This window comes from Anticarsia gemmatalis, chromosome 9 (assembly GCF_050436995.1).
Source record: "Anticarsia gemmatalis isolate Benzon Research Colony breed Stoneville strain chromosome 9, ilAntGemm2 primary, whole genome shotgun sequence".
In the NCBI taxonomy this organism is placed as follows: Eukaryota; Metazoa; Arthropoda; class Insecta; order Lepidoptera; family Erebidae; genus Anticarsia; species Anticarsia gemmatalis.
In genome coordinates, this window is record NC_134753.1 from 6,044,655 (window position 1) to 6,057,686 (window position 13,032).

A 13,032-nucleotide genomic window follows, 5' to 3' on the forward strand; every position below is an offset into this window, starting at 1 on the left:
AACACTGCATTAATCATGTTTACTAGATTATTACGATCTTGTACATACATATATGTGGCTGTTAACATCAGTTTCAATTATCAACACATATTTTATTTTTTATTCAACTTACAAATTTAACATTGTTCGCAGCTAGGAAGTATAATTAAGTTTCTTGTTAGATAATCGAAGATTAACCATTTACGAACAAATTAAAAAACTAATTTGATCGTTTGAAGCCATCGAAATAAACGTATTATTATGTTTATTCGGAACTGATCCTGATATGGTGTTTTGATCACCGGTCGATCTTTTATTTTGGGACCAAAATTTTGACGTTTACGACGGCTATCAATCATTTGTTGTGTGGCGCCGAATTATCGTTATAAAACCGCATAGGCGGTTAGGTTATTGACTTAAACACTGGCTTTTTGGCACCGCAATTTATTCTAGCTTTGTCCGATAATTATCTGCTAATCTAGTTATCACACGTCCACGATCTGTTTTTTATCGATCTTCGCTGTTGTTGATAATACAATTTGATTATTTTAGACACTGGTGAAATGTTGCTTGTCCATGTAGTAAGGAGCATCCAAATTTTATTAAAGCTTTATAATTCGGATACACAAATAAATACCGGGATTCTGGATCTATCTGCACTCTAAGCCGTGCTTGACGACTTTGTGTGACCAGAAAACAATATTTTTCATGTCAAGTAAACTATCCTGCAGCATTTATGTTAAATAGTTTATTTAAAATATCAATATGCCTCTTCACCTGCTGTTGGTAATTGTCAATAACGAAAAAATATTCATTATAATGTAAATAAATATAGACTGCAAAATGCTTTTCCAATCTCACATTCAAAATCTATAAGTTTAATATAAATATAGGTGAAAAGTGTTGGAATTAGTGATTAGACGGATTGAATGGTAGAGCGTTCACGGCAAAACCGTTTACGGGCATAATAATCATTAAAATGTATTTCCATTTTATTCGGGCCCGAACTCGAACCTCGGAGATTATGATCTCTATCCTTTTATTAGGGTTCCGTCCGCCAATAGGTTTTTCTCTGGACAGTATTAGATTACTATTGCTTTTTCTTTTTAAGATAAATTTTAGTACTTAAAAATATTTTACCACTTGCGAAGTAGATGGTGAATAGCCGGTGAAACTCTTTTTTGTGAATATTTTAAGATGATGATTTAATATAAGCTTACATCTATTTATCAAAAACGTATCCAGTTTTGAAACTTAGTGACTTACGTGGGAGGTCAAAGTCAGTTCTTGAAACTTTTGTCTGTAGTCTAATAGAAAACATTTATTCTTCAGCCAGACTGGATAAATTCTCAGATACAAGCTACAAAAGTCAAACAACAGTAAAAAGTCTTGCATGGTTTTTAGTGACGTATTTTTTTTAATCGCAGAGTAGCAAAGATACATTTTAAAATGTTGTAAAATAGGAGACGTAGAAAGTAAAAAAAAAAACATTTTCATCCAACATTATTTTCGTACCTGAAAATGGAAATGAAAATCTACGGGTCCACATTTTAAATTAACATTGCCCACACTTGATTGTCTTTTTATAACAAAAATCATACTTTGAATGCGGGGGAATGGAAAATAAACCAAGTAAATGTTTTTGTAACATATAATTTTAGTAAATAGCTATTCGATACGTATCAAATCATTTTAGGAACAAAACATGGTAATATGTTTTGAAATTATTATGTATTAAATATTCTCATTCTGATGTCTATTTCTTATTCTATAATTGTAGTGTTTGTCTGTGTATTATACATATAAAGTAGGCGGTTACTATTTAAATGATATAAATAAATATGTGCACTTGTACATATGTGTGAAACACAGATGCATCACATTTAAGAGGTGTCTCTTTTGTTGGGCGTAGGAGTGTAGACTGTGTAGATGAGTTGAATAACTGACGATAATAATACTTAGAAAATACTTATACAATCTAGAATATACTAGACAAAACTTTAAAGGGGCTGTTATTAATTTGTAGTTTAATTAATTTAATATTTTTTTGTAATTTATCAAATTACAGGTTTTTTGCAAAACCGACTACTAAGCTTGAAAATTAGCTAATACATGATCAGTCACCAAGTAATCCTATTATCCTAGGTGCTCGATTTAGAGGCATGAAGCTTTTTTTTACTAACTAATACACACACACTTCAGAGCTAACACAAATTTTAAGTAATACGTAAGCTTTTTCGTACAATTATAAAATTATTATATGCATCGGACATATTTAGATGATAAACAGCAAACGCTATGCTTCTAGAACGACGTTATAAAAGAGTCATTAAGTCAGTGTTTTCGTATTGTCCAACGTTTTCCAATAAACAAGATGATGTTTAGTTCACAAAGTTTACAAACACGCACACACAGCGCTAATTACTTACAGTAGGAATGTAAAAAGTGCACACACGTGAAGGCTGAGGTGGTGTAGTGTGTGGGGGCATGAGGCCACTCCCACGGCAACGCCTGCTCATTTTAAATTGTAATTACAATTTATTATTGTCTCTGTGCCGCCTTCATCGTCCGCCGCCATTTTATCGATTACTACAGTTATATTTGAATGTTTCCGAACCGACTTAAGCTTGTGATTATGTTTTCTTCTTAGATTATTTGTTGAGCTTCACTTTTATAATTTTCATAACCTGTTCGGTCACGATGTTTACGATAATTTTTTACGAGTTTGATATTGTTATTTTGTTTTATTCGCTAGTTTTAATAGTAGTGTAAAAGCAGACTCTACGTCGAGACGAAACGAGTAAACCTATTGCTTCGTTCGTGTAGTTTCATCATTACTTCATCAGTTCTAAGACCCTGACATTGTAGCGCTGTGTGATAGGTATTTATTTATTTATTAGACAATTTGTGGCAAATGTACCTACCTAATTAAATGAAAACTCTTTTACTCACGTTTCAATAAATCACAACGTGATGAACAACAAGTGATGAAGTTCCATATCTCAATCCACATAATATATCACGTAAAAATATGTTTGCCAAAATGTATGCAAATATCAGGAAGAAAATCTATTTTTATACTTTGAAACCCCTTAAATACTCATTAATTTATCGATCTACGCCTTTTTCTCAGTATTTTGATTTGTACTTTTATTTTGATGAATCAGTTACCCACAAAGGATGAGAATTATATGCCATGAATGGTTTAGATATAAAGTAACAAGCAATTTAGCCAGAACTACAGACCTAAGAGTTTTTATTTTAAGTTTCCACAAATTAGATCTATTGCAATACATGTATTGCAATAGATCTTCTGTAAATTAGACTAAATGGGAATAATGTATCTTTTAGTTTTCTACGAATAGGCTCATTATTAATATTTCATATTTGCTGTTAATTAACGATTACAAACCAAATTTTAAATTTTCATTTTCTTGGTAGGTACGTAGTAAAACCTGGGAGTCTTTTGTAGCTAAAAACAATCATATGTTGTTATAAATTACTTGTATGGAAGTTAAAGTTGTACATACAATAGGTTAAGGTTAAGATACTGTGAAACTAAAGAGATAGTTATTACATCTGACGTCTGTTAGTTAAACAATCGCGCATCACACAGTACTGGACCCTCACTGTCGCTAATAAAGACAAACTCCTGCTGCCAGACTATTATCCTGACGAAAGATTGGGACACAACGAGATCCACTACTAAAATAAAAAAATCACCATATTCAGACGAAATCACCACCAAATATAAATTACAAGCAACTAATTGATCTATAGATCAAAATTCACATTACAAGAATTCTCTCTTTAAAAATGACAACAGCGTAATATGTTTATGTAAATTTTTCTTCCAAGAAAATTGGCTTCGAAAATAGAAAAGATTTCCAAATATTCATCACATAATGACAACTGCTATATGATGAATTTATTGATTAAACAATACATCTATTATGATTTCGTTGTAGTGATACTTAGTTTTTTGCACATTGTACCATTTACCTGTCCTCCAAGTCTCATAATACGCAACTTGTTATTTCTTTTATCAAAACTTTTCTCCAAATAATGTTAAAATTAATAGGAAAGAAAAATAAAACATATTTACGTATCTCAGTGTATCTCAAGGCTGAATCCAATTGGATTTATAAACGGCAAGAGGTCCTCGGCTTAAAAGCGAAGTGAGTTGATCTAGGTGCCTTTCTTAAAGCGAATTTGTGCGAGTTGGAGTCTCCATGGTCGGCCCTGTCCAACATTGTTAATACTTTGTTCCTGTTTAATATCTTTGTACATTTGCTTGTTTTGTCCTTAGATTTATATTGGTTTTGATTGTTGCTAACGATTTTGTTTGGTAGGAAAATAAACTTGTTTATTCTCTTATTCGTGTTGATAAGATGTGATCTTTTAATACATAACCTGTAAATATGTTTAAAGTAAACACGTTTTTTGGATTTATCGCGTAATATTTTTGTTTATTCAATTTTTTTTCGTTTCGAATGCGGAGTATTTACAAAATGATAATAATGTTAAATCTCTATCTCGTCTATTTAAGAATCTACAAAAAACATTTAATGTTTGTTTTTTCGTCTTTTACCGATAAATAATTATGAAGATGTGCTTGTACGAAAATAAAACGAAATAAAAGAGGCATGAAAACATAATTATATTATTCATGTTACAATTAAAGTTTTGTAGCGATTATGCTCACTTTAATATACGTATATACGTGTATAAGATTTTTTTGTGTAACCACCATGCAGTTTCAATTCATGTAACCACGTACTAATCTAAATAAATAAATGGTTTTATCCATCGTTTATTACAAACTTAATTATATTTTACTACAAATAAATTTCACTTCACTGCACCAGCATGTCCGTTGTAGATTATTTAATATTCAGTACCTGTATACTTCGGCGCAGAAAATAAACTCATTTTCATCAGTGCTATCTGGCTCTTTGAAAGTGAAGTATTTCAAATTCAGATGTGATGCAAATTGGTACAACCACCCTTCACAGAAAGGGTTAAGATGTTTTCATAACTGAGTGTCGCCCTACAATCGCCTTTCTGTTGCCATTTTAATTGAAATGAATAAAGATTACCAGTGTTTTATCGCTGTGACATTTCACAAACAATTTTGAAGTTATTTTTCAAGGGATGTTATGTAAAAAGTTAATGGAACCTTTGCATTTATTATGTCTTCTAGTACGTGCTTATATGTTTTTAAGGCAATTACGTTCCTACTACAAGTTTCTCGGTAGTACGAGTTAATCGTAGTTTGATATTTAGTTGTTATACTATAAAATTCTTACCATAATATTATCAAAACATTTCAGTACAAAAGAATTACATCGTTAAGTCATTCATATAATTAGAGACTTGAAGATGAAAAATAACCAGTTACATTGAGCTAAGGAAGGGTAATAAAACAACAAAAACAAGGTTCACATAACATTTTGACAAGTTAAAGTTCATATATTTTAATTAATAGCACACAGAACATGAGCAATAATATAAAGCCGGCCTCACACGAGGGTGTGAGTCGGAACAAGACAATAAACAGGCCGTACATCACGCACGAACATAGCTCAAAGTTATTTAATTATCGTAAGGAAAAACTAATCCGTGGCGCTTCAGAGAGCGAAAATTGCGCTCCGCCGGAGTCCACGACGTCAGGTGCGTGTGTCGTTGCGTGTGTGTACACAGGGTGCTCTGCTTTTGAAACTCTTCTTATATTGTTGGAAACATTTTTAAACTGCTTGTTTCAGGTAATAATTACGCTGGTATACGATGTATTTGCTGTAAGTAACAAACGGTTTGTTCGTTTGATTATATTCGTTTGAGAAGAAGTAGTTTCTAAAAACTAATTTTCTGTTGGTTGATTAAGGATACAAATTGGCTGGTTGATTTGATGGTTTGATCACAGAGTAGTTACTAAAAAATTGTTAACCATACCTTGTATCGTTTTATTATTATTGTAACGTATGTAGTTTCAGGCACATCCTGTAGCCGGCCGCCATACTTCAATAGAGACTAGAGGCGGCGAGGAGCTGTCGTGTGCGACAATATTTATGCGCGCGATATTAACTGTGCTGTGCCAGTATTAACTGGAAAACGTTTCTAAACTTACAACGTATATTGTCAAATTATATTATTATCTACGTGTGTTGTAACCGTAAACTGTACCTATGTTACCTGTTAGTTTAATTAACTTATTACTTCGATACTCCTGTAAAAATGCTATAAGTGTTTTGTAACATACGTGGTTGTAATAATAAATGAGAAAAAGTGTGTAATTTTCTATGGATGCAACGAATTAATATTTATCTATACATCGAAAGACAACTGTCGGTTTGGTGTTTTTACAGAAAAAATCAAACCACGATATAAAGTGATATATTTGTGAATGGATTATTTATTACAATTTCGGCATCGAGCTTTGTTGCATAAAAAGGAAGGTGGTGCAATATTGTAGTGTACGGCCAGTGTTACTTAAGACGAAACGTAAATAAGCTTGTCATTCATATCTAGAGTTAAAATATCCAAATTAAATATCTAAGCAAGTAAATTTAACTAATATAATTGGTAGTTTGATTTACTTTCAAAGTAGTAGGTTTCAAAGAATGTGGTCCTTAATATTTTGCAAAAAAGTTTAAACGTCCAATAATTGCAGATGGTCAATAATACTGCGTGTTACCTTCCCTATATTTCTTTTCAATAATAGCTCTTCAATGCGAAAATATTTAAGTATGAAGGATCTATAAATACGTATCTAACGTGAGCTTTCCTTTAACATGGTGTAGTTACGTGCAAATATGCAGTGTTTAATAATGTCAGTGTCAGGTTATCACTATTATAACGAAGACAATTTGCATAATTGCGTTAGTACATTATGTGCATAAAACACATAAATAATTGTGTCACACATGACGCTAACACTATTTTATATTGGATTAGAAAGATAATTGCTAGTTATTACAACTAGTAATATTTATACTTTATTGTTATTTGTGTCGGTAATATTATAATTTATCCAGGCATTACCGATTTCTCTTAACTTTTTCTTTATGTAGTTTGATTTTTTTTTTCATATTCGTATCATAACGTCAATAATGTTAGTGTGTTTTGTGTGTAATTTATGTAAACCATAAAATGATCATAATCAAGTCAAGAATATTGACATAATTTTCATAAAGTGTCTAGATAGGATTTCTACGTAGGTATTTAGTGAATTAATAATAATGTAGTAAATTATTTCGAAACTCCTTACTTTACGTTTGGAATTCCTAATCTACGGGACCAGTGAAGCAGAGAAGTTGATTTCAAAAATATTTTCACAAATACTCGAAGGGGTCGACGATTGCATGATGTCCGAAATCGGAAAGGGAGAGCATTGGTCCGCCGACACCCCGGGGCCAAATATAAAAATCATTCATATGGACAAAATAAAATTGCATCCCAAATAACCCGGTGCTCATCGGCCGAAAATCTATTAGCAATAAATATGAAGTTTTCCGATTTCACAGGATTTAAAACGGTGATGCGCCACTGAACTCTAATATGAAGCGGGGACTTCTTATGACTTTTCAGCTTTATGGGCAGCGAGTTTTATTGGTTCCCTTCTGTTCCTTAATTATGGTGAGTTCCGTCTTGAGTTATGTTATATTATGTGAATTGATGCCAGTTATATAACTCACAACGATAGAGCCTACACCAATATGATAGGAATCTACTCATAAAAAAAGTTAGCAAAAATATTTTAACAGAGAATCAATAACCAAATTTATTTAATTGTATCATCGGTATGTTACCCTGATAATGAGACAAGAGGCCAAATAAAAGCCTGTTTGACTGAAGATAACTTGTATTTTATACTTTTAAATAGCAATTGTGTAAATGTTTATCATTTTTCGGAAAATTACTTACTTTTTTTATTTGATTCATGACTCGACCCTTCATTATAGACAACTGACTTTTCTATATGTTTTGAAAAAGTTGTTACTCAATTTTCCAAGATGATCATATTTCAGTAGATCTGGGTGGTACTGTTTTTCTTCCATGTTTACTTAGCTCTTCTATCTATCTTTTATTGAAGTCTAGAAGGTTTTTTATTGCAGTGGCATACTCTTATTAAATAGGCAGAGGAATGTCTTTCGCATCATTTTATAAATAGAAACTAATCTCGGGACTGCTAATGAGATTCAGTCCTCAGATATTGGTGACCTTTGACCACCAACAATAGCACTTTGCCTGACTCGGGAATCGAACCCAAGGCCGTGTGGCATTCATGTGTGCTTTCACTCGAAATCGAACTATTATGACCTGCATTTTCGTGAATAACTGAATAATTTCTTTGGACGTCCAATTATTTTTTTGGAAATTTGCTTCGTTCTTGTTCCTGCTTGAATTACTCGGATATTGTATGAGTTTGTTTATCAATTTTAATGTAATCATTTCGTAAACATTTAGTTTGTAATGACTATAGGTAGGGTGAGGTAGGGTAATGGGGATAATATGAAACAAAACACATAATGATAATTTTCCCTTTTAATCTTGATATTTTCATCTACGATACAAGGCACACACACAATTTTAAGTAAATTAATAATAATTATAATAGAAATAATAAATAGTTACACTTGCTTCCAGAATTACATACTGTTACCGAAATACAATAGGTACATTGAGAAGCCTCAACATCTAATTGACAAAGAAACGAACTATTTCTAACGACAATACTGGGTTCGAGCCCGGCCCGGGCGCGTTCATAACATCTTCCACATCAATACTGTCATTCTATTGTAATGAAATGATAATAACTGATACAAAAGTACCACATTCACGCTCTTTACACAGTCACACATGTTCAGCTAAACATTTATAGTAACAACTAAGTTTTAATCATTACGTCGCATTATCCGTTACAGATAACATGTATTAATTGTATCAAGCGATCGTTTGAATCGGCGCTTGACTATTCACGAATCACTCGTTCTGTGCTCTCACTATTCCCGAAGGCGATTGGAATAAACATCTCAACACACAGTTCCACCCACGAACAGTAGGTGGCACTAGTGTCGTTCGCTGCCCAATAGCCAAGCGCCAATATTACGCCGAACACAATCTCTAAAACCTTACTTTAAGCTATTTAAGACATCCAAAGTCTCGTAAACTAAGCATCAATATAAATAACACTATCATTTTATACTTTATGTATAATGTTAAACTACCGAACTTATTGTTAGGATAACTACCCATATACACCGACTCTGCGTTATGGATATGAGATACAGCGATTATAATTATTTATACAATGTCTAGTTTATGAAGTTTAAAGAAAACACTTAGGTTATATTGTACGCAAAAACTGTCTCTTCTGTATTCAGTCAATAAATTTGAATTGTAAAAATGTATCCTTTTAAAACCACTAACTTAACGTATCTATCGTACACTTTTATGATTTATGAAATACACTAGTATCAGTTAACTCTAATCATTGCACTAAAATTGAATAAATTACACGATAGTGAAGATCACAATAATTTGCTATTGAACGTGAAAGTAACTTGACAGGTGAAAGAAACGTGTACCTACTCATTAGCAGTTTTACTGACGACTCTCTGGCGGGTTGACAAACAATAAAACATAGGAACTTAAACACTTATCGTTTACACAATTTCAGACTAGTAATAACTTTTTAGAAAAAAACTCTCCAAAAGTCACTGAAAGTTTAAATAAGAGTTCAAGCTTGATATGTACGAGTGTGTAGGTAGGTACAGTTACGTCAAAGTAAACCAGATTTACAAAGGCAAATAACGATGGATACTTAATATATAAATATGGCATTTAACGATAAGTTAAAGGTACTCTTCATAAAAGATTAAAATATTGACGAATAAATAACTCGGATCGTCGATAAAACCGTACTGACTTAACGCTAATAATAATTATAAAGGGATATTTACAAATTTTTCTATGGAAGAAGAGTTCATTAGACTTCGTCTTAACACCACGAAATCTACAATCTTACTTCGAAATCAATAACAATATTTACAGAGTAATCTCAATAGCGCGAAGCACAACTTCATTGAGATCGTTTATGCCAAAAACTTCAGTTGAATAAACAATCAGATGAACAGTTCGATGGTTTCTAAGTTATAAGGAAGTATTTATCTTTAAGTTCCTATTGAAAGTTCAGTTACCGACCGGAACTTCGACACCACTGATAAGTTCATTCACCAATCTCGAATCTTTGGATTTTATTTCTCCCTAAACTCGGGTTTGACACTAATCATTGGTTTTCTCGATTCGTCGATTTCTTTCTCGTACTCTTGATTGTCGGGGAAGTCGATGGCCCCGGTGTTTGTCAGCTAAGTGGCCGAACTAAACAACACCGAGTTCTTGTAGTAGCCGGCGCGGTCCGACAGAGGGCTCTTCACGTCGCGCTCCATGGCCTGCTGGCGGGACTTGCGCTCCATCTCCAACTCTTGCGCCAGGGATTCTGTTGGCCAAACAAACAAACATTCAATCAAACTGATTTGAAAACATTACGTCGTAAGAGCTTCTCTCTGATTACGAATTCTGTTTCAGGGGAGGGAAACGATTGTTAGTTAACAGAATTTCGTGTAGACGAGTATGTTCGTAGTAACTCGTGTATCGCTCCGTAAAATGTCATTAGTGTTTCGGGGAAAGCCGACTCACATCAAACGGACTTCACATCTGTATGGTACATTCTAATTTAATTTTCGATATTGCCTTTGTTAAAAACGTAGCACTCACGTTGAGCGAGTGTTATTAAATTGCTCGTACGAGGGTTATTCGGGCGACACAGTACCATTGACGGTAATATTCGTTGCAAATATTACGATGCTATTATTAAAGGAAAATTAATGTAAAGCCTGCCTGTAATTATTTCTTTCTTAAGCTATGATGATATACATGCATGACAATGTTGTGACTTTCAATGATTCTTTCAATTTAGGAATACAATTGAACTAATAAAATAACAATTGCGCAATCTTGCGAAAAAAGATCGCAACAAATTAAGGTTTAAAAAATGAGATACGTCTCAAGCACAGGACATTCTCTAATAAGATTCCGCGAAAATTGACAAAGTTCGTAAAGAGGCAAAGAGTAGGTGAGGTAAGGCAATTGTCTCCGAAAACGTCGACGTTTTGCGAAATATGCTTATTCAATTTCATGCAACGCTTGCCGCCTCCTGCAATTTACGAGATATAAAAGATATAAACGGAATCGCGTTTTTTGCTTACTTTGATGGAGCATTTTCTCAACGGAGAATTCAATTTCTCTTCCCGACATTCGTTTACAATTTATGCTGCGAGTCCCGAATTTATAACCTACACCATTTTTTTATCTTCCAAAAACGTTTAAACTGTACGAAAATAATTTATATTCAAATTGTTCATGTAGGCGTGTGAAATTGGAATCAAAGAAACTATTTGATTTAAAAGCAGTCGGCAGTTAAAAAAACTCAATTATGATCCGATTTGTTTCAGTGTTGTCTAGCCGGAGGGCATCACACTCACAAGTGTCACCATCGAGGGTTGCCTCGAAACAGAAACCTATTATCTCGGGCGAGATTATACGCCTAGGGCGTCACAATTAAATATTATACACTTAAAAGCTTCGGCCTTTGCCGTTTCACTTCGCTGCCACCCCTAAATGTCCCATTAGGTCTGTTTGAATACGTAATATTTTTGCATTTGCCGCTTCTAAAACAGAATTGCCGGTTCCTTTGAGAGCTATAATCTATTTGTTCTTTGAAACAACTGTAATGGTTGAGCGCTTAGCTTAATAAAAGTTATCCTTTAATGTTTGTTTTTCTTTCTCCTATCTAAAATGTTTGAATTATAAGCGAAGCGACGTTAAATTGTTAAACAGCTGGCAGTTGTGAAATACAAAATGTTTTAGTGGCACCAATCAACAATGACATTAACTTTCACGGAGTGTTGTTATAAACACACAAAAACTTGTGAAAGAAACACTTCTTATTTCGTTCGTTCGTTTTGATCGAATGGTCAAGGAATGACAAAAAGGGACTTCACAAGGTGGACGTGAACCGATCTATTTGAGAAATAATAGAAATAAAAAGGTAGGCAGTGATCTATAGTGAAATAAATTGTTTTTTGTTACAACTATTGGACGTCAAGTCGTCAAGTAGTACAATCTATGTAGAGCAGATTCATTAAATTATTTACAAGTTTAATTCTTTAACCTCTACACATACTGCTCCACTTCATTGTTATGCGAGTATTTGCATCGAATAATACCAATAAGGCGTTGTTAACATATTTGTAAAAAAAGGTTAATAGAAATTTATATAAATAACGCAATTTATATAAAATATGTACATGCGAACTCTCACTGGCATTTAAACACATGTTGTATTTTGATCAGTAACAAAAAAGTATTATTCTATTTTAGAATGCAATATTGTTTATAACAAACATAAAGTCAAAGTTTTTACGGTTATCGGTCCGTCATAATTATTTATATTATAATTAAAATTAAGATTTTTGTCATTCAATATCTTTGTACAAATAATAGAAAGTACGTGCTCATTATTTTTAACAATTTTTAACGCAATCGACACCCCGCTTCGTCGTTAAAGCGAAATTAATTACTGCTGTAAAAATACAGAGAAAAAAGTGAGTTGATTAATTCTTCGACGGAAATTTGAGAAGGTTGTGAACAAAGGGCCCGGTCGGTTAAAACGGATGACTGTGAAGGGAACTATACCTGAACAACGACGAACATCAACTGGTTATAATGCGACGCGAACGAATGGACGGAGCCGGGATGAAGTGCTACTGTTGCTGACTCTATTGGTGCGTGACGAATTATACTGATTGGATTGATTTTCTATTAAAGACATTCTTTTGAGTTTTTTTGTCCACAGAATCAATTCCATCGTGACTCGGATTCAGTTCGGTTTAAATCTCTATCATTGTCGGTGTAGCATTATGAGCAGTGGCCAGTAGCGGGCGGCGGCACGCTCGGTAAATGTTATGATAAAAATTACAACAACTCGATCTA

The 13,032-nt window shown here is 33.2% G+C and overlaps 1 protein-coding gene across 6 annotated transcripts in view; it reads right to left on the reverse strand.

Moving 5' to 3' along the window:
- Nucleotides 1-8,508: 8,508 nt before the first annotated feature.
- dac (dachshund family transcription factor) overlaps nucleotides 8,509-13,032 on the reverse strand; it is a 132,410-nt gene continuing 127,886 nt past the window's right edge. For all 6 annotated transcript variants that reach the window (XM_076118258.1, XM_076118259.1, XM_076118257.1 and 3 more), the window contains one exon: nucleotides 8,509-10,477. In XM_076118258.1, the coding sequence (XP_075974373.1) occupies nucleotides 10,347-10,477 (131 nt within the window). In that variant the 3' untranslated portion in view covers nucleotides 8,509-10,346. The remainder of the gene's footprint in view (nucleotides 10,478-13,032) is intronic.